Source organism: Apodemus sylvaticus, chromosome X, assembly GCF_947179515.1.
Source record: "Apodemus sylvaticus chromosome X, mApoSyl1.1, whole genome shotgun sequence".
In the NCBI taxonomy this organism is placed as follows: domain Eukaryota; kingdom Metazoa; phylum Chordata; class Mammalia; order Rodentia; family Muridae; genus Apodemus; species Apodemus sylvaticus.
Window position 1 is genome coordinate 107,881,838 of NC_067495.1, and position 24,071 is coordinate 107,905,908.

General features: G+C 34.3%; 1 protein-coding gene across 2 annotated transcripts in view; it reads left to right on the forward strand.

Moving 5' to 3' along the window:
- The window catches only part of Htr2c (5-hydroxytryptamine receptor 2C), a 118,894-nt gene that overhangs the window by 68,284 nt on the left and 26,539 nt on the right, over positions 1–24,071 (forward strand). The window contains exon 3 of one of the 2 annotated variants that reach the window (XM_052171107.1): positions 18,617–18,817. In XM_052171107.1, the coding sequence (XP_052027067.1) occupies positions 18,617–18,817 (201 nt within the window). The remainder of the gene's footprint in view (positions 1–18,616; positions 18,818–24,071) is intronic. The other variant, XM_052171108.1, reaches the window with a different exon arrangement.

Here is a 24,071-nt window from a genome sequence, read left to right on the forward strand (position 1 = left end):
ATTCCTTCAATCTCTGCTCTGTGTTTGTCCCTGCATTTCTTTTAGGCAGAACAAATGTTGGGTTGAAAGTTCTGTAGGCAGATTGATGTCCTTATCCCTCCACTGTGCATCCAGCCTGGCTACAAAAGGTGGCAGACACACCCAGGAGGAGTAGACAGTAGAAAAGAGTCAAACACAGGGATGAAATCAATCAATTAGGAACAAAGAGAAAAGATACAAATATCAAAAACCAAGAGCTACTTTTATGAGAAAAATCAACAAGCCACTCTAAAGGGAAGGCCCCATGCCAAGTATTAGGAGGTATCAATAACAAATTTAATGATATTGAGATTTTTTGTTTGTTTGTTGTGCTACTTTATTTGAACTTTTTGTTTGTTTTCTAACCTTACTATTAGTTTGCTTGTCTATTATGTTTTCCTATTTTGTATATTTTGAGTTTTGTTTGTATGTGTCTGTGGCTCTGTAAGTATGTGTTTCTCATGCTTTTTCTTTGTTTTTGTTTGTTTTGTTCTGGTCCATTTCTTCATTTGTCTATTTGTTTTCTAAAGAGAGAGAAAAAGAAGTCATGGGGTAGAAAGTATAGGGAAGTAGGGAGGATCTAGAAGGAAATGAGTAGGGAAAACCATGATCAGAATATATTAAATGGAAAAATTATTTCCAATTAAAGAAAAGAAAATATAATATAATCATTCAACCTTTATAGACAGGAAAATGAAAATTTACATATTCTTTCAAAAATAATGATTTACACCAGCACTTCTATGAAAATATTTATGTTACTGATTTAACTTCAGTATTGAAATAATTTAGCCTATGCATCACTGGGTCTACATTATTGCTTGGACTCAAAACATTTTTACTCTTGATAGGAAATAATATACATACATATTTATTACGTATATGTGTGTATACATATATATATATATATATGTATATATATATTTGCTCTATCTACACTTTATTCATTTGTTGTCTGTCTCCTCCTAAAAGTATAGAAGTGTATCTGATACCAAGGAGGTGCTAGTTATACTCAGTGAATGAATGAGTGAGTAGGTAGCTGAGTAGATGAAAGGATAAAACCAAAGGAATGGCTTATTGATTTGCTTCTATCTATGCTTCACTCAATGGCAGTCTTAGAATAGACACCAAATGTCCTGGCTTCCAATTTTATGGTTCCAATAAGTGAGGAAAAAAAGATAACCATGAAAATTCATAATAAAAAATAAAAATATTAAGCTGTTAATAAAATGAAATTTTTTAGATAGCTTTTATATCGAGAACCTAAGGTAACTATATACACTCAAAGAATTATGGATAACAGCATGTTGCTGCAATCATAGAGGAGAAACAATGATTGCTCTAAGTATTGTATACTAACTTTTATCACTTTTAAAGTTTTTAATGCACATAAGCCTCATATACTAAACATGAGAAAAAACAGTGCCAACAACCACCCCACCCCCACCGTCAAACTTGGATTTGTAGAAAATGTCTGTAAAGTCTAATGGAACTAAGAAACTAAAATATTATTTTAGTATGGTGGTTTTATGCACAAATCATTTGTAAGGCCCTAAATTCTATCCTAACAATGCAAAAATGATTAAATTTTATGAAATTTAAATTTATTTAAATTCGTTTAATAGCATATATTAATTTTACAGTAATAAAATTATATTTTCATACAGTTATATAATTTGATCATATTCCTCATTCATGACTTTCTCAGTTTTAGCTAAAGTTAATTCTTAATAAAAACTCAGATAGGGCTGGAGACCTCATAATCCTTTCTTCTCTAAGGAAATTATAGAATTTTGTGACTCTCCCAACTACAGTTAACTTCCAATAAAAAATCAGTTAGGTTGGGGCCTCAAGAATCCCACAACCCAGCACCAGTTAACTGCCTGTGAGTAAGGGGAGGGGGAGGTGGGCAGGGCTCATGTTCCAACCTTTTTAACTACAGTTAACTGTCTATAAACACTTAGAGAGAGGTAGGACCTCTTAAGCCCCACTCCTCTGCAACAGTTAAATGCCAATTAGAACTCAAGGAAGCATGGGCCCTAATGAGCCTTATGTACTGAGTTTAGAACCAGTAAACTGGCAAAAAAAATACAGGGAGGGTGAGGCTCTTAAAACACCTTCTCTTTAAGTACAGTTAACTGTCTGTAAAATCTGAAGGAAGATTGGGCATTTATGATTCTCCCCCTGCACCCCTCCCCCTGCCCTCCAGACCTACAGTTAACTGGCTTTAAAAACTCAGGAAGTTATGAGACTTCATGAGCCCCTTCTTCCTCTGTGACATATACAGATGGCTGAATCTTGTACAGATTATAGCAGTTGGGATTCGGGGTGCAACAGCTAAGTCATATCCAGAAAAAATTCTACAATATTGTTAATACTCTGACTCTTAGGTTCATTATAGCCACTTTTCCACAAGGTACCTTAGTCTGGAAGGGTTGTACTATTTAAGAAAAGAAGCTTCTCTGCCAGCAGCACTAATTCATAAATATAAATGTTAAAAGATCATCTGAAGAGCACATCATCTCCATTTAGCCAAACAATAGCAGTGGCTTCCTCTCTAGGGCCTATTGCTGACACAGCCCTGGCCTTAGACTGGATTTACAGTACCAAGCATGAATTACCTTTCATGCACTGGGTTACCAACTCAATCAGAAAGCAGTTGGTTATCAATGTAACTACCATGTCACTATTGTACTGATAGTCACATCTTGGTACTTACTAATATCATGTACTACATGGCCAATATAACAATACTCTATCAAAAACTCCACACATATGTTCTTTCTTTTGTCTCCTTATAATGCCAACATTTTGACAATTTTTTTTTGCATTCTTTTTGGATGTTCCTAAGGCCTATATTCTTGACTTCATAACTTGTATACCTTACCTTCCACTGGCCAGTAGTCCCAAACAAAGAAAGACCTACCTAATCTTAAGGATGGGACTCTGACTTCAGATCACGAAGTATGCCTCTTTCGAGATGTATCTGGTCACCTTTAGGAATATTCAGGGGGGGTAAATGTGGCTTTCATCTGGTTAGAGCACATATTAAATTGTTGAGAGGAATATCTATTGAAATGCAAAATATCCATCAAATATGGGGAAGATGTTCTTACAAAAATTCAAGCTCTTTTCAATTGGGTGTCCAGGGTTTCGTTTAGTTAATACTCATCGTCAAACATTTCTACAGGACTTGTAGGATTTTTATCTTTCTCACTGTTGTATTTTTTCAGATGAGATCTGGACTGGTGGACTTCCTTCATTAGTTCTAAGTGAGATGTTGACAGGGCAGGTTGGGGAGAATAGAGGATGTTAGAGGTCAGAAATGACTTGGAAGGAATGAAGTTGGATTGACTAAGAAGATCTGGCTGGATGAAACAGTTAGATGTAGCATGGGAAAGGCCTGCAGCTTAGCTGTTAGGCAGGATGAGTCCTGGCAGACACCCTGAAATTAGTTGTGGCACAGACATTGTTGGCTAGATTGGGCCTAGGCTCTGATGTGGTGCCAAACTAGATGTGTCTTGTTGGGGAAGGTATATAGAGGGAAGGATGGGGGAGACTCACTGGGCTAGGCCCTGGAGAATAATGTTAGAAAAAGGGTTATTAAGGGGAGAAATAAAGAAAAATTTCAACTTTTCAAACAATTCTGCTAATCTTAAGTAATGTCAGTGTTCCTTTAGTTTCTTTAGTTGGGACTTCCTGGGACTTGTTGCAATGTTATAAATTTCAGGCTGAGATCCTTTTAAAGCCTATAAAGAGCATCTTCCAGGGAAAGAGGAAGAATAGAAATTAGGATTCACCATAAGTATAAACTGATCAAATGAGTCTCCTCCATGTTAGCTAACAGTAAGTGTGCTCTGGAGAGCATTTCAATTGCTACTTCCCCCTTTCTCTTACCCTTCTCCAATTGCTTTCTGCTTTCTGGACTCTGAACCTCTGGGCTGACGTCAGATACAGCAGTGCAGGTTCATCCTAGAGGAAATTTCTGTGAACATCTGGCCCTTTGTTGTGGCATGTCACTAGAGTGGGTCCATTATTACAACCCTTTACCTGCCTCCACCACTAGCTTCTTCTTATTATTGTTTTTTTTCTTTTTACCATTTTCCATCTTTTATTTCAATCTTGAATCAAATCTTTTATCACAACAAAAAAATCTAGAAAAATTCTCAAAACTAACTAAGAGTGATAAAATGGTGGACAGATTAAAAAGTAGTCCCTCTCTGGATTTTAAGATATTTTAAATTACCAGACACAACATTTGAGTAAAAATACTGGACAAAATATAATGTAGTAAAACCCTTAAATTTATTTTATAATAAAAGTGTACCTTCATCCACCAGCCAAGCTCTCTCCTTGTAAGATCTATAATTCTTTATAATTATTTTTTGCTTTCTTCATTTTTTTTCTTTTTTAAAATTAGGTATATTTTTTATTTACATTTCAAATGTTGGCCCCTTTCCTGGTTCCCCTGCCAAAAATCCCATAAGCCATCTCCCCTTCCCCAATAAACCCTCCCCGGCTTCCCTGCCCTGGTATTCCTCTACACTATGGCATCAGGTCTTTCTAGGACCAGGGGCCTCTCCTCCCTTTGATGTCCAACAAGGACATCCTCTGCAGCCTATGTGTTTGGAGCCATGGGTCCCTCCATGTATACTCTTTGGTTGATAGTTTTATCCCTGGGAGCTCTGGGAGTACTGGGTGGCTCATATCATTGTTCCTCCTGTGGTGCTGCAAACCCCTTCAGCTCCTTAGGTCCTTTCTCTAGCTCCTCCATTGGAGACTCTGTGCTCAGTTCAATGGCTGGCTGAGAGTGTACCCCTCTGTACTTGTCATGGACTAGGACAACCTCCCAGGTGACAGCTATATCTGGCTCCTGTCAGCAAGTACTTGTGGGCATCCACAATAGTGTCTGGGTTTTGTAACTGTATATGGGATGCATCCCTGAGTGGGGCAGTCTCTGCATGGTCTTTCCCTCAGTCTCTGCTCAAAAATTTGTCTTTGTATCTCCTTTTGTGTTATTTTTCCCTTTATATAAAGGACCCAAGGATCCATATTTTGTTTTTCCTACTTATTGGGCATCATTTGATATGTGACTTGTATTTTGGGTATTCCAAGCTCTAGGCTAACATCCACTTATCAGTGAGTGCATACCATGAGTGTTATTTTGTGATGGGGTCACCTCAGTCAGGATGACACTTTATAGTTCCATCCATTTGTCTAAGAATTTCATGAATTCATTGTTTTTAATGGCTGAATAGTACTCCATTGTGTGTGTGTGTGTATATATGTGTATGTGTATGTATATGTATGTATGTATGTATACCACAACGGCAACCAACAAATTGGGGAAAGGTCTTTACCAACCCTATATCCAACAGAAAGCTAATATCCAGTACATACAAAGAACTCAAGAAGTTAGACTCCAGGGAACTAAATAACCCTATTAAAATGGGGTACAGATCTAAATAAAAAATTTCACCTGAAGAAATTCGGATGGCCGAGAAGTACCTTAAGAAATGCTCAACATCATTAGTCATTAGGGAAATGCAAATCAAAACAACCCTGAGATTTCACCTTACACCAGTCAGAATGGTTAAGGTCAAAAAATTCAGGAGACAGCAGGTGTTGGCGAGGATGTGGAGAAAGAGGAACACTCCTCCACTGCTGTTGGGGCTGTAAGATGGTACAACCACTCTGGAAATCAGTCTGGTGGTTCCTCAGAAAACTGGGCTTGTCTCTTCTGGAGGACCCTGCTATACCTCTCCTGGGCATATACCCAAAGGATTCCCCGGCATGCAATAAAGACACATGCTCCATTATGTTCATAGCAGCCTTATTTATAATAGCCAGAAGCTGGAAAGAACCCAGTTCTCTATAATTCTAATTCTGGAAATTTTATATTAATACAAAAATCTCAAATTAAAATACAGATATTAGTGAATGAGATAAACGTAAAACTAAAGAAACAATATAAGCTTGTGGAGCAACAAGCTTTAATCCCAGCAGACTGATAGACAGTAGCAGGGGACCGTCTCTGAGTTTGAATGAAATCAGCTATGCACAGGAAGTTCCAGGAGAGTCAAACCTAAGTTTTAAGTCTCTGTCTCAACAAAATTTAACAGAATATCCCTAAACCAAATTTCCTCTTTTCTTAATTTCCTTAGACTCTATTTCATGTGTTTTAGATTAGTATATTAACGCATACATAATGCTATAAAATCTAGGAAAAGATATCTAAGTTGTACAGTTGGGATAGTAAGAGCCCAATTTTCAAAGCATATATATACATTCATGCATATGTGTGCACATGTGTGCGTTTGTGTGTGTCTAACACTTTAGTGAACTATTACATATTTTATTACCTTTAGATATCATTTCTCTTTTTCTTATTCCTGGTTAATATTTGTCATGTGGAAGACACAAGGACTGCTAAACTACATCATGACAAGCCCCTATTACAAAGACTTAATTCACTGTGAAATACACTAGCATATTGAACCTGGTTGGCCTAGCTGTTGTTATAAATGCTTCTCTAAAGCCTTGTTTTTTATAGAAGATTGAGGGGCAGTTATGGCTGAAAGCTTCCCCCTGGAAAACTTTGTTGCTTCCTAGTGAGCTGCTAGTTGTGTGCCACATGTTCCTTTATTAGCTATCCATGAACAAATACCAGTTCGCTCTCACAATACTCTCTACTTATAGTAAAACAACCATTTCTTCCTAGTGACACATTTCCTACTGCAGAGAAAATATTTGAGACTTATTTGGACACATTGGCTGATTTCATTCCTTCTAGTTTGTCAATAGTTATTTATGCACCTGGTGTGTTTCTAGTAGAAAGAAAATATTATGCAGACTGGAGATTATCCAAAGCAATGTGGTTCACACTTAGGATTACTCCAGTTCTGTGTCCTATATAGAGCGGAGCTATAAAAGTCGTGAAATATGCTATGAAGGCATTCTTCATAGATCCAACAGGATGTGCTTAAATAGAATGATGTATAAACAGTTTATATCTTGTAAAATAAAATAACAAATATTAAAACAAATATTTTATACTTTAACAGACAAGAGATATTTCCAAATTTGTTTACTGCTAGTTATATTTACAAAGACCAAAGGACTGCTACTATTTCATATAGTTAAACTATTTGAACTCAAAAATGTTATACCACTTCCCAATGTTATGCCACCTCCCAAATAAAAATCTATCATAAAAGAGCCTTGTAGACATCAAGATGATATTTCACAATTTCTTTTATTAAATGGAAATACTTAAATCCACCACCTCGATGATTAGCTATTTCTGGAGGCATGGCGAAGAGATATTGACTCAGAAATTTTTGATGGATGACAGGTGGAGGTGGTCTATTAATACCTGCATAGATGACCTCAAGATCAGGATAGTAAAATCTTGCAAAGAATCCTATTCCCATCGTGGGGTCTGGCTCAGCAGAGTAAGTTCACATTCACCCATCCATGATGAAAATGAGAGATTCAATAGAAGAGAACTTGACAGTCCAATGGAACTTATTGCGGTGTTACTTCAGGAGTGTCCAATATTGTCCACATTTCGTCTTGAGAGTAATCTGAACAGAAGTGAAGATTTCAATACAGAGGCATCCAACACAGAGAAGATATTGAAGACTCAAAGTCTTTAGGCTTCTTAGAGACAAAATCGCAGGTTGTCTATTGTTCTTTCGAGGATCTCTCTTTTCAGAGCATGGAGGCTAGAATGACTGGCAAACAGGAGCTCCTTTGGTTGAGCCAGCTGCCACTTGGCCTGACCAGAGTAAGACTGAGACTGCTAGTTGAAGTGAGGTCATTGTATACTACTGGATGCATTCTCATTGGCTGAAAGTCTGAGCAAAGATGATGCCAACAATGAGATGAATTGTGACATCATGAGGCATAAAAGTACTGGTACCTGGGCTGTTCACTACAGCACAGGCCACATTACAGAGCACCCAGATAGAATATACTTTCCAAAACTTTCCAATATATCAGGGAATATGAAGAGGGAAGATTGTGGTACCATAAATGTATTAGGATAGAAACAGAATACAGTTGGAAGACATATTAAGGGAAGATTAACTGGAGGCACAATTTCAGAAAGGGCTGTCCAAATAAAGTACAATTTCAGCTACTTATTGTAGGGGTTTCCCTGGAAGAGCAGGAAGGGTTCTTGCAAATGGTTATTTTACAGGTGTGAGTCTCCACAAAAAAGCCAAAATCAACAAATTCAGAGAAAAGTCAATCATCAGAGACAATACAGTTATTACTAAAATTATAGCAAATTAAGGAAAGCACATGGTGTTCTAATACATGCTAGAGCCAAGCCTTGTATATAGTGTTGACTAAAATATCCTATTGTAACTTATCAAGTTTCATGGGCCATGTGTTATCATACATATTATATATAACATGTAATTATCTATATAATATTCACTTATAAAATATGGATGTAATACATACCATATTATAAATAGCTCCATACTTTATAGGCATTTCTTTCTGCCATTAAAATAAATAGGTAGCTAACATAAAAATTCTTCCTACTTTGATTTATAATGTTTGTTTCAGATATAGACACACTGCCTCAAGATGGAGGTGACAAAACAGAAAGGGGGAAATTGTTCAATGTCTGGCAGAAATGAAGATGTGCTAAAAGAAACACTTGTATCTCTGACTATCAGACTCTTAAAACAATGGGCGCAAATCAAATGACAATGTCCCCAAGGATCTCATGCTAGAGGAGAAAATGGCTCCAGCCGAAGGGGAAAATAGTCTTGCAGAGAAATTTTAAACAGTTCTCACAATTACTCAGAGCACTTTCCAGGATAAGACTGAAGCATATCTTCACAGGGATGGCTTATATGTGCCTATCTTTCACCTTCTGTTTAAATTTTGTTTTCACTTCTGAACTTTCACTTCAAGATGGACTTGAAGGATTTACAGGATCTTATCCCTCTTCTCAATATGTTCACATTAATTAACATCTTCTTATTCTCTTTTCCATTTTAACTTGGGCCTCTTAACTGGCTTATTGGCAGTGGATACCTAGACTTGACTGAAGGCACAGGTTGTGACTTCTCATTCCAATTTCCCTAACCATGCTGGGTCTTGAACTACTTAAAGCTCAGCTGCTGTCTTACTGTTTTTTGTCCATAGTGTTAGTAACTCTTGAATTTAACTCCTTACCATCCTAGTTAAATGAAAGTTCTTGATACTGTTACCCAGACGTACTCGGACAATTTGTTTAAGAAAAACTCTAGAACCTGACTATAAGTACTCATCTCTATGATCATTGAAATTATTTGCTCCTATTCCTCCATTTCTACTGATTTAGCAATCACCCTGCTTCAACAACATAATCGAGTATTTTATTTTTAGAAATCTAATTATCAAAATGATTAGTGTAATAAGATGCAGCTAAAGAGCCTGGAACAAAGTATAGAAACATAAAATTAATGTCATAATCCTTATTCCCTTTCCTGCATCATTTAATTATTCCTGCTACTGAGAAAGTAGGCCTATATAGAACAAATCTAGCTAAAATCGCCATTATTATATTCTTGGAAAGGCAGAGAGTACAACGTTTTTTTTTCATTTATCCTTATACATATTAAACAACTCTAAAATAATATATAAACAGACAAATGAAAATGTTTATTATAAGTCCATGGGTAATGACTTGCAGTCTGAGTGAAAGTAACTTAATCAAAATTCAAAACTTTCAGGAGAAGTAGAGTTACTTTTGATTATAAGTGTGGACCTGATAGGTTTATCACACTCCAGGAGATAACCACATACCTGTGAGTATAAAGGAAGAACTAATCGAACTTGGGTTTTTAATAATAAGGACACAAAGTTGGGTAGGTGAGGAATGAGGGCTGGACATGGAAAGAGATAAGAGACGGAGCAGAACATGATAAAAAGGAAGCTATGTATATAGTTCTCAAAATAATAAAAATTTCAAAGTCAAATAGAAAGCCTTAGAGTTATGGAAGTCTCTCATTTGGGCAAGTACAGAATGCTTTGAAAAATTATTTGTAGCTCATAAGAACAACCCAAGTGTGAGCTCCTGGTGGAATTGTAGGGTTACAACTTAGAAATGTCACAAAGTCCCCAGGCCTGATAATTGAGTGAGCACATCGAGGCAGAATTTTCTCAGGTGAAAGACAGCTAATATACTATACCCCTACATAATTAATTCATTCAGAGTTTTCTCATCATATTACAAAACCACAATCTGTGATCTCAGGATATTGCTTAGGAATACATTTTTGTTAATAGATGGTTAATTAGTCTGTGCTAGCACTGTTCAAAAATTGTATGCAGTATACTCCTTCAGTGGTAGAAACTGACTTTACTATAGTGCAAGAAGACTGTGGGCATATTATATACAGAAGCAAGCAGTTGCCCTTGCCTAAATTTGCAGTATTTCTGGAGTGGGTAACTCATAATGTGTTGTGGAACCTGTATTATGGAGAGAATTATTTTTAAAGGCCTATAAGAATTGATAGTTCTGAGATTTGGAGAATAATTGGAAAAAAAGTGTGGGTTATTGATTATTAGGTTTCTAGGCCATGCTGGTTATCAGTAGTCAATGCCATTTCATCCATAACAGAAGACAAAGTTTGAAGAGGCCTTCATATCATCATTTGCACAGGGAAGCATCAACCAATGGCAAGTCCTCCAACAGAGAACAGAAGTTCCAGGTGCATCAGTTGATCTTCACATGGACGGGGAGGTTGAACATCCTGCATAGTGCTGCCAGGAAATCCCTACTTCATAATAAGAGGGGGCTGGCTGGTTGCATATGTAGGATGTCCCATCTCCTGGCCCACTTCGTCATGACAGATACTGGAAACATCATTCTGCTTGATTGAAGAGCCATAAAATTTATTCATGGAAGAAACAAAGATGTTCAGCTATATTGTTAGGAAGAACTTTTGATGGATATTATTTATTATAGGGTGAAGACTAATTTCTGTAGTTTCAGCTTACGAGAGGAAAAAGATATATGAATGGATAGCAAAGTCTGCAGAAATTCCTATAAACATACAGGCAGGACTGAAAAAATTCTTTCACCTTCTCTTAACATTATGATGGAATAAGGAGGTTTGGTAGTTGTCCATTTTTATTTAGGATATTCAGAGGAAAAGTACCTAGAGTAAGAGATAATCTAATCCCTACTTAAGGAAAGAATGTCATTTATAGAGTGAAAATTAGAAAAATTAAAAATGGAACACTAAAAAAGAAGCCATATACCTCATACCAGGTGTGCAGAGAGTATTAAATAATTGTAGATATGATAGTAATAGCCTATAGGCAAGATTCCAAGGTACATAGGGGAGGTAGGAATTGTTGCAAGAAAGAAAGTGGTATGTCCCCCAATGTTTTGAAGTCATGCTTGTTAGATAAAGCACCCAGTCTCATCCAAGGGGCATATAATAACATTATATGTAAGGATACATATACAACTCATTTTCAATATTAGGCTTGCCTCATGAAAGATCTTGTGACATAAGCATTTATTTACTGAAAAATTATTGATTTTCAGACATATTTGCATGTCTCAAGTAAATAAGTTCCATTTTTCAGTTTTCACATAAAATGAATAACAGTATGACTTCTTATATGGGTTAGACACAGAATTTTTCCATAAGATTGATGACTAATTAAAGAGTAAAAGTAAAAAATAAATCTTACATTTAACTTGAAAAGATATGAGTAAGAAATTTTATGAAATAAAATAATTTTATCTCTCTCTTATTTTCAAACACTAAACAAGTTACTTAGATACTCATCTCCGTAAAAGTCAACAAAACACCAATAGAGACTTGCCTAGATGGCTCAGCATACGAGGACATTTATTACTAAGATTGACCAACTGAGTTTGATCTCTGAGATCCAGCAATTACAAGGAGAAACCAGAATGTACAAATTGTCCTCTGGCTTCCACAGGTTGCCATATCAAGTGTCTGACCCATAAATACACAATAGTTAACCGGCTAACTTACCAAATTAATAAAGCAATGAGGAACACAGTGATGGTCATGAACCTCAGGTGTATTCCCCTAGCACTCTTGGGCACCTAGGTTTAAGACAACTGCAAAAAGAAAAAGAAGCACAATAATGAGCAATAAGAAAGTTAGTGTTCTCTCCAATTCCTGAGTCTGATAAAGTTAAATTGCATTACCTCAATTATTCAATTAGGTATACTTGTTGTTTAGGAGTAAATTCTCAAGTTTAAGGGAGTTCTTAGTATCTAGATCTAAGATCTAGATCTAAATATAAAGTGGCTTTTATATTTATTCAAATGATTTTTAGTATCTATTAAAATAGCATAAATCTTTTCACAACATAAACATAATATACCATCCCAGTATATTTTACAGTGTTGAATTACCATTTCATTACCACAATTATTGTTGTTCTGCCATGATGTATTAGTTTTGGATATTTTTCTGATTGTTTTAATATTGTAATTGGAATTTTGCATAAATATTAATGAATGTTATTTATCTTTAACCTACATAAAGAATTTTAAAGTTTTGATGTTTCTATTCATTGACGTATGAATGTTAAAATGTCCTTGTTTTCTTCAGTGACTTGTTCAATATTCATTTGTATGCCGTTTAATCTCTATTTGTCTGTGAAATTTTCTGTAGTTCATTTTGATGCTTGTTTCTAGGTTAATTCCATTACAATAAGATGTAATATAAGAAGTGATTTGGCTTTTGTGTATTTAAGACATTTTCTTTGTACTAATATTCAATTCAGAAGGATATTTTATTCTAGAGAAAGCTCCAAGAGTTATTGGGGTTATTTTTCATCAGAACTTACATGAAATGCTCTGTATATGACTTCTAAGTCTATCTGATATACTATACAACAATTATCTCTGATGTTCCTACTTTTGTTTTTATTTCTTATAATAATTTTCATTTTGGAGGAAGTAGAAGTTTCTAATCTACGAGTATTGCTTTGGGCTTAATCAGTAACTTTAGTATTATTTCCTCAGCAAAATTGGGTATACTTGTTTTCAGTGAATATATGTTTAGAATTATTATATCATGATTTATTCTGTGTTTTCTATGGTTTATTTTATGAGTCTGATTTTCCAATGCACTTTTATTTAAAATTTATTTCATTTCTAGTATTTGGTTTTTCACTTTGTTGTTTCTCTTTATTTAGTTTTGCTTTCAAAGCCCCTAATGACCTCCTCATTTTATTCAACTATTTATTTCTTTCCTCTTAGAATTTATTCTAGAGTTTATTCATGTCATGTTTGATTTCTTTTAACACATTTCTAATAACTCTTTTTAACTTTTATCTTGAACTTCGTCTAATGCAGTCACATTAGTAGTCACTTCTGTGATATTGAAATTTCTTAGATGATATATCTTGGAGATGTTAAATCAACCATTTTTGTGGAGATTTTGTAACTTTTAAGAAAGTTCAGAATGTAGTACAGTTAAGATGACTTTTTTTTCTATTAGACTAGTACCCAGTGACTAAATGTTATCCTGGGATTCCCTTGAGAATATAATACTAACTGGAAAAAAGTCACTCTCTAGAGATGAATCCACTTTAAAATGGAGGAATAGGCAACAAAAGATATCTGTTAAGCCACCATCATTGTATGAAGTGAATACATGTCTGTAGTACTGCATATAGTGACAGACAGCTGTGGGTATGAGCTAAAATGCTGTGTTAGTTACTTGTCTTGTTTCTATAACAAAAGACATAATCGAAACTACTGAAAGCAAAGAAGGGTTCATTTTGATTAACAGTTGCAGAAGATATAGCCCAGCATGACAAGAAAGGTATGGTGTTAGGAACATAAAAATATGTGCATAATCAGGAAGCAAAGATCAACAAATGCTATAAAATGGTAGTATCCATATATAGGATAGGTCTTTCTGCCTCAACTAACCTAAATGTAGACTGAGAAGTAACTGATAAAGATATGTTATCCGATAACACAGAAAGTCACGTTTCTCAGAATGCCAAACCACAAGAGACTCCTTCTTAGGCTAGCTTCCAATCTATCCCGTTTGTTTTAGAAATTCTATCAGTATGTGTATGGACAACATCTGCCATCTCCTAAGCTCTTAGGACACACAACTTTGCTTCTGAAAATAAGGTCTTATCTTTTTGTTTGTTTGTTTGTTTGTTTTTGAGACAGGGTTTCTCTGTGTAGCCCTGGCTGTCCTGGAACTCACTCTAGACCAGGCTGGCCTGGAACACAGAAATCCGCCGGCCTATGCCTCCCAAGTGCTGGGATTAAAGGCATGCATTACCACCTCGCCCAGCATAAGGTCTCATCCAGCTATAACATTTTTACTATGTGAATCTCTAAACATTCCACCTATTTGCTGTATGGTAAATATGTGTGGATCATGCAAATTCACTCATTTTTTGGAGAAATCTGCAATTATGGTAGAAAATAACAAATAGATTAATTAATCCAATGAAACATCTATTCATCTGAACATCCAAGTGTAACTGGGAATGAAATTCTATAAGCAAAATATCAAACAAATTAATATAATCACCAATACAGTCAACTTCCATAACTGATGTTGCTTAGGAAACCTAGGAGTGATAAAAGAATGAGGTTTTAGCTCAGTGGTAGAGCACATTCCTAGCATATATAAAGACAAATATAGGTTCAACCCCCAGGTCTGAAATATAAAAATAAATGTTAATAGTCAAATTAACAAACACCTGTGTTTAGAGATCTTTCTAGTGAACACTTGGATGAAAGTCACATTGATTGAGTTTCAACATCACTCACTTTCATAATAAATGAAGAAGAAACATTTTCTACCATAAGACTTTGCTAAGTCTTTAATAAACAATTCAGCTTTATGACCTAAATGACCTGAAGAAATCAGGCATATTTATTCACATTAGTTTTTAGCACATTGGAGGCTGAGACAAGAGTATTCCTAGTCATTAAATGTCACATGAGCCTACATAGTAATTTCCTGAGCAACAAGGGTGATATTCTGTTTTAAAACCGAAGGAGGGGGAGGAGGAAAAGAAGAGAAGGAGTAAGAGCAGAAGAGGAGGAGGAGGAGGAGAGGTGAGGGAGTAAGGGAAAGGGAGGAAGGGAGAAAGAAAGAAACAGAGACAGAGTGACACAGAGAGAGAGACAAAGAGAGCACCTAGGGAAATGTTTAAATAGACATTAAATTCAATCTACAAGTTGAGGGAATAGCTATCATAGAACAGTGAAAAAGAAACAACTAATTCTTCTCTCTGAAAAGCCATCAACTCCTCTTTAAAAGTCACTAACCTCATAGCATGCTTGTCAGTAAATGCTTCAAGCAGGTTAAGAAATGGTAAGTAAACTGTAATGACATTTGAGCTGCAGCCCAACAAATAGAAATTATTTCAATTTGACGATGGCCTGGCAAACAGCCAAGCATCTCAGCCAAGTAATAGTCACAATGCTTGAGATATGATAAAATTTCAAGAACAGGGGAAACATAACAGGCTCATAGTAGCATATTCTGAATATATACAGATATTGAAAGTCAGAGCATAAGTTTATTACTCTCATTATATTTGTAACAACATAAAAATTATGCTAACACTGATTGAAAGTTGTAACTTTCAGAAGATAAATTAAAAACAACAAAAATAAATCTGAGAGCTTAAGGGTGTTTTTTTGATAAACTTAGTAGCAAATGGTAAATGACAGAAAAAAACCTGAGTGCATCAGATGAGAGATCCATCAAAGCTACCACCAGATTAAAAAAAAAAGTACTCAAAAAAAAAAAAAAAAAAGAAAAGAAAAGAAAAGAAGGAAAGCCTCTTAGGAAATATATGAGAAAGCATTAAATAAAATGCTTTATTTTAGAAGTGCCTTGACTTTCAATGGATAAACAAGGGAAAATTTCATTTGAAAAATAAGGACTGAAAAGTTCTTAAATTTGGTGAAAACCATAAAATTGTAAACCCATGAAGGTCCATGAATAACAAATATAAATAGGAAATTCAGGATTGACAAGATGGCTAAGAAAACATTTTCCATTAAGAAAAGGTTTTAAAAAACCTCACCATGCACTGAGAAGTCTCAAAGTCAGGTAGAACGCATTGAGGGAATATTTTGTTTTCTTGCATACAGAGAGTCTTAGACAATTTTAGTGAAAATGTAGGCAAGATCCAGATGTGGTGGGGAATACCTCTAACTCCTAGATCTCTGGATGCTGAGACAGGAGAATCACAAGTTTAAGACTAGCTTGAGCTGCATATAGGAACCAATTTTTTTCCTAATTCTTAAGTTATACTATAGTTTAAACTCAATTTAAGTATAGTATCTAAACAAGATGATGAAAACTGGTTTTGAAAAATGGTAATATGTTCTAAATAGGCAAAACAAACCAACAAAACCCACCATTACAAATAGTGTCAACCTACAGAAATATAGGGAAACCTGATTTATAGAGATGCTTTATTATAAAATTAAAAATCTCATCATATATGCAAGATACATTAAAATAAAAATCATAGGGCTGGAGAGATGGCTCAAAGGTTAAATGAACTGGCTGCTTTTCTAGAGGTCCTGAGTTCAATCCCCAGCAACTACATGGTGGCTCACAACCATCTATAAAGGATCTGACTCCCTATTCTGGCACTTAGGTGTACATGCAGACAAAGCACACCTACATTTTTGGAGGGTGGGTTATTTTATTTTGAACTTTATTTATTCACCTCTTTTTTAGTCCAGAAATTGGCACACCTACATCAAAAATACATAAATAAATTAATAAAAATAAAAGTCAGAAAAAGTAAAAATGGCCAAATTAAGCGGAAAAATGAAAACAAAATAAAACCTAGAAGCTGACCACAACAGGAAGCCCAAGAACAGAATTATCAAAAATTTATATCAGCTACTTAAATTATTCGAAATGCTAAAGGAAATAGTGAACAAAGAACTAAAGGAGACAAGGGACAATGGACAACAATGTTGCAACAGAGCATTAGGGAGTTAGAAATTACAGTAAGTGAAATGAAAAACTAACTCACCAGAGTGATTCAACAGCATAGACATCAACATTTAACCTACCATTATGCCTCAAGGAACTAAAGAAAAAGCAAAATTATAGCAATTAGCAAAATGATAAACACGGAATAACAAAATATCCACTATGAAATCCAGTATTTCTTTGTAATTTTGTGTTTTAGTGAGAAGAACTAAGAAAGGAAGAAGAAATAAGTGGATATATTTCTTTTTTTTTTTTGAACTTAAATTTTTTATTTGATATACTTTATTTACATTTCAAATGATTTCCCCTTTTCTAGCCCCCCACTCCCCGAAAGTCCCTTAAGCCCCCTTCTCTTCCCCTGTCCTCCCACCCACCCCTTCCCACTTCCCTGTTCTGGTTTTGCCAAATACTGTTTCACTGAGTCTTTCCAGAACCAGGGGCCACTCCTCCTTTCTTCTAGTGGATATATTTCTATGGAATTGGGAGATTAATAAGTAGGGGCTAAAGAAGTGCCTCAGGATCTAATGGTTTTCTTTGGTCTTCGACAGCACACATGTATGCACTTCAGCATAAATAAAAGAAAAACAAGACATTTAAAAGTTTAAGAAATGATACCATATGACAAGTTAAATAAATGAGATGAGGAATGAACATGAAACATGGAAGGAGCACTGGAAAAAAAAACAAAAATATTTGTGATCATATGTATGAAAATTCATGTTCTCTCTTTGCTCTCTCCCATCACACTCCCATCTCTCTGGCCCTCTTGGGCTCTCCTCCCCTCCCCTGTCTCCGTGGTCATGGCTGACCTCTACTCTCTCTCTCTCTCTCTCTCTCTCTCTCTCTCTGTCTGTCTGTCTCTCTCTGCCTCTCTAACTCCCATTCTCTGCCCTGAATAAACTCTATTCTCCATCAAAAAAAGAAAAAAAGAAAAATCATGAGAAATATACATGCAAATTTTAGACATGATAAATGAGTTTGGTGAAACTACAGAACACAGGGTCAAAAACTATAAGTATCTTCAGTGCTTCATAGAACAATAAACAATATATGAAGGAAATTAAAAATCTCTTGAGACTACCTCATTGGCTATTAAAAGGAGCAAGGTAATAATAAGTAGATGAACATGGATGAGCCTCCAAACATGCTTATCAACAGTCTCACTATGAAAAATAACTTTAGTTATAGGAAATTTCCAAAGCACATCAATCTGTAATGACAAGGAACAGGCTAGAGATTGTCAGTGTGGGTTGAGCAGCAATGAATAGGCTGCTGCCTGGTTAGTGGATTGTATTTCTCTTCTGGAGTGATGAAATGTTACAGACCTAGAAGGAAGTCATGTTTATATAATACTGTGAAGCTACTACATGCCCTGGAACTGTACTCATTAAAGTAGTTACTTTTATATTATGTAAAGCATACTGTAATTAAAAAAATTATAGCACTGATGCTATCATCACTGGGAAAAATTCTGAAATCGCACTGCCTTTAAAATGTTGTGGAGAGGAAATAATAATTAAACTAAAGTGTAAAAGTATGGTCAGTACAATTTGGATAACATGTTCTTTTCTCTTCTCTTTGTTCTCTTTCAGATTATGTCTGGCCTTTACCTAGATATTTGTGCCCCGTCTGGATTTCACTAGATGTGCTATTTTCAACTGCGTCCATCATGCACCTCTGCGCCATATCGCTGGACCGGTATGTAGCAATACGTAATCCTATTGAGCATAGCCGGTTCAATTCGCGGACTAAGGCCATCATGAAGATTGCCATCGTTTGGGCAATATCAATAGGTAAATATACCTGGCCATAGAATTGCAGCGGCTATGCTCAATACCTTCGGATTATGTACTGTGAACAACCTACAGACATCGACTGGTAACATTGCGTTTGATCGGTTGTCGAGTAATTATTCTTAACCTACATATCTGATATTTAGGTTAAAAATAATGAAAGTAGTATAAAGCATATGGATATGGTACCTAAGCTTACCTTAGCTAATTTTTTTCACTTAATATACCAGTGGATTTGGCAACACAGATACAAAATGCTATGAAAATTACAAAACTATAAGAAAGAATCTAAATTTTAAAAATATAACATTGAAATCTATGAAAAGAAAGATCTTTCCAGAATATTTGGCCTACTAATTTTTACATTTTTTATACTCAAGTTTTCAATGGGAAATTAATAATACAATTTGAATTGGCATGAAGTAAACATAAAAATTTGTGAAGTAATTAAACAAAATTATGATTTCTCATGAATTTTAATTACATTTTGAGTTCTTAAACAAAATACATAAAAGACAGCTCTTGCTCTTTTAAAAATTTAGAATACTAAGAGATAAACAATCACATTATTTCACATACTTAAGATCTTCGTTAGTGTTTGACTGACATTAAAGTCTAAAACTTTAACTAGATGGAAGTTAGAGTTATTTCTAATCCTCTCTCACTCACTTGAACTTATACTGTGTCTCATGAAACAATTTCTCTTCAACCTTATGTTTGTTTAAAACATTCAAATGGGGAAAATAAGGCCTCAACTTTTCTTGGCTCTTCATTCATCTTCTAAAGTTTTATCTCTGGACTAGTCAAGCATTTTAATTTATATCACTATTCATATTGATTTATTGTAGCTATGGTAGATCATCCTGTGATCTACATCATACCATTAGATAACAAGCCATGAAGTTTCTCACAGAATTCCATGAATCTGGATAAGCAAAACTGCAATTATGAAATTAAGTTGACATTCTTTGCATTTATAAATCAACATAGTTGTTGTTAGATACCATTATGACATTTTTAAGGTAAAATGATATTTTGCATCAATAGTAGATTAAAAAAGTATAACTTGTGCATTCAAAACTGTAAGAGAAATGACTAATTTCCAAATTTAAAAAATATGGTAGATTAATAAAACAAATTCATATGTATATGTAAAAGATAAAAATGGAAAATAGATTAATAATATAGCATCAGATACTAAATGGTAGAATTAAAACCAATTGTTTCTAAAACTATATTACTATAAATAATCTAAATAGTCTAGAATGCTAGAATTAAAATAATAGCTATTTAGTAGAATATATCAGTTAGTCATGGTCTTCCAAATCACTAATACTACTCTAAAATGTTTTCATTTTCATAAAGATTTAAATTAGCTTATCAATCTAAAATGTAAAATGTCTTATTTTTTAAAAAAACATAATTGAATTGAATCTATAAATCAATTATGTAGATACTAAAGTCTTAACAAGAGTATGGTTTTCAATTCATACACATATCCATATGTACACACAAATATTTTATATTTACTTAAGTTGTTTATATTCAATTATACTGTTTTTATCTTATAGGTATTACTTCTATCTTTTGTAGACACATTTCTGGGCATTTAATTCTTTGGTAGCTATTGTAAATAATATTGGTTATAAAATGTTTATTGCCAATTACTTGTTGACAATTTTATATAGAAATGAATTGGTTTTTAACATGTTTATTGTCAATTACTTGTTGGCAATTTTATACAGAAATAAATACACCTAGTATATTATACATTTATCCTTTGCCCAGAAATCTGGCTAAATTCACTTGGTATTTCTAACAGCTTATTTACAGAGTTAATGCAATTTCCTGTATATGCTCCATGATGTCACTTATAAAAGATAGGAGACTTATTTGACCATCCCTTGTCTTAAATCTTTATTAGTCTTGCTTTGTTGTCCTGACAGGGCATGTAAGGTAGTGTTCAGTGAAAGAGCAAGTATAGGACATTTTCCCTTCTTTTCTGATTAGTATTTTAATACTGAGTGATGTTCATGCATAGGGCTGTGGCTTCAGTGATAAAAAGCTGGTCTGGCATTTCTAAGTCTCTAGCAATATGAATGCTGTATGGTATTTCAGGCCTTTTATATCTTTCATCAGATTCAGCAAGTTGCCTTTCTTTCTATATTTATTGTGACATTTCCTAATTAGTGGGAATTTCTTCAAATCTTTTTTTTTCTGTCTAATATGGTGGTTATTGGATATATTTTCTCCTTTATTCTCATAGTATACCAGATTATGTTTTTGAACTGGGATAAACCTTGATTTTCTCAAGTAAATTATATTTGGTAATGGATTTTTTATTTCTACATCATTGGATTCTTTTTTTTTTTTTTTTTTTTTGTCATGTGTCATCTATACCTTTAAGAAGGTGGCTTGCCTTTTTTTTTCCTTTTTTTTTATTCGATATAATTTATTTACATTTTAAATGATTTCCCCTTTTCTAGCTCCCCACTCCCCAAAAAGTCCTGCAAGTCCCCTTCTCTTCCCCTGTCCTCCCACCCACCCCTTCCCACTTCCCCGTTCTGGTTTTGCCGAATACTGTTTCACTGAGTCTTTCCAGAACCAGGGGCCACTCCTCTTTTCTTCTTGTACCTCATTTGATGTGTGGATTATGTTTTGGGTATTCCAGTTTTCTAGGTTAATAACCACTTATTAGTGAGTGCATACCATGATTCGCCTTTTGAGTCTGGGTTACCTCACTTAGTATGATGTTCTCTAGGATTCTTTTAAGATTTAATTAACCCTTTAAAGCTAATTGTCCAGAGAGATTTGCTTTGTCATTTTCTTTTCTTTGGTAGCCAGTTTTGGTGTGATGATTATATATATTTCTCATAAAGTGAATCTACAATGATCTTCATATATTTTATCAGATTTTTGGAAGATTTTTAGCATTTTACCTTTGTTTAGAACAATTAAATAATATAGCCATATAGCTTTCCATAACTGCAGGTCCTGTGCACATGTGTGTGTTGTCTTGATTATTGATTTAATCACTTCAAATGAATAGGAATATTTAATTTTTCATATTATTTTGGTAAACAGTCATTTTCAAAGAAACAACTTAGTATTTTATCTACTGTTTATAATGTTTTGGGCACAGAGTAGCATGCAAAAATCTTACATCATCCTTTACTAAGATTGGCTCTCTCTCTTTTCTAAGTTTGGCTATACTCTGTTTTATTACATTTCTACAAGAAGTGAATTTAATCATGGATTTTTCTCCTTTACTTCCCTTGTCCAATCCTTTTTTATTTGCTCTTTCTCTATTTACTGTGGACTTACTTCACCATTTTGACAGCAACTTTATTCTGTGACTCTTCCTTGGGTTTGGCTTACTTTCTAGTCACTACTTTTAAAGGAACATCAGTTTGTTCATTTGAGGACTTCTAAAATATAAACATTACAGTTACCTCTTTTTCTTGTAAACACTGCTTTCATTGGGTCTCATAGTTTGTTGTGGGATGTTCTCATTTTTTGTCTCAGCATATTTTTTAATATCTTTTGTTTCTACTTTGACTAACTATCCTTATAGGACTGAGTTGCCTAATTCCTAATTAATTCCCATGTTTTGAAAATTCCCATTATCTTTCCATTATGGAATTCTACTTTTACTCCATCTTCTTTGGAAAGTATACTGTGCCTACTTTCAATCCTTTTAATCTAATTGATAATTGTCTCCTACTTTAACTTTCAGTCTATTTGGAAACTGTTGTATATCTAAGACGAATATATATTTTACTGTCATGTGCAACACTTGTAGATATCTGTTAGGTCTATCTATATTATGGCATAGATTAAGACCCGTAGTTCTTCATTAATTTTTTTGTTTATTCAACTTGTCAGTGAAAGTTATGTTGTGAAATCTCAATATTGTTTTTGGAATTATCTACTTCTCTTTAAATTATCTTAATTAATCTTTGTGTATTTTATAGTTTTTTAATCAGTGAATATGTCTCCATCACCAATATGTGATTTTGACTGATTGCCAATTTTCTTACTTTAGCTACTGCATAGCTGAGGCTATTCCATTTTAAAAGCTACCCTACTTTTATTTCAGCATCAGTTGGAGGGATTGCTTATTGTTCTTGAAATTTCTCTTCATGTGATTAGCTGCTTCTGCTTCTATTTCTTCTTCTACTTTTAATAAGATTTTTACATGGCTTTAGTAATTTGACATTTTATTATTCTGACTCTATACATGGTCCCTTTTAAACTTTATTCTACTTGGAGTTTATGGTGGTTTTTTTTGTACGTATAGGAACTTACTTGTGGTCAAATTCGTTAAAAAAAATTGGCCACTACTTCTTCAAATATATTTTCTGTCTCTTTTTTTCTATCCTTCTTTATTTAACACCAACTGTGTTGGGAGACTGGATGGTATCACACACATACTTGAGAATTTCTTGGTTTTTCTTCATTATTTATTCCTTTGTTCTTTAGAATGCATTATCTCAGTTGATATTTCTATTTATCTCTCTCTGTTGTCTGTGTTTTTCCATGTTTCTCTCTCTGCATTTTCTAATTCTGTCTTTTTGAAATAATAAACCTCCTATTGAGCCATTAATTAAATTTTCATTTCAATGACGGTGTCAACATTTTCACACAATTCCCTTCTCTCCACTTTATTTTCAGCTATAATAAAGTTAACATATTTTAGGTTCAGCATATGAAAGAGATTATGTGTTATTTGACTTCCTGTTATTGACTTATTTCATTAAGCACAATAATCTCCAGTCCCATCTATTTTGTTGCAAATGACAAGAGTACATCCTGATATATGGCTGGATATTGTACCATCAAGTACATACATTAAATTCCCTTTATCCATTCATCAGTTCATGTGCATATGTTTTTTCCATTTCTTGGCTATTACAAGATGTGCTGCAAAGAATATGGAAATACAAATATTTCTTTGACATACTCATTTAGTCTTCTTGAGGCATTAGCCAGTAATGGAATTTCTATATCATCTCTTTAGTTTAATTTCTAGAGGAAACTCAATACTGTTCTTCATAATTACTATACTAATTTATATTCTCAGCAACTATGTGTTAGGTTTCCCCCTCTCTCCACCCATTCATCACATCTTGCTAGTGGTTCTTTTTCCCTTTTTTTGGTAGAATCCTCCTAAATCTAACTCATTGTGGTTTTTATTAGCATTTTCCTTGTGCTGAAGAATTGGTTATGAAATATCTGATTGACTTTTTAGAAG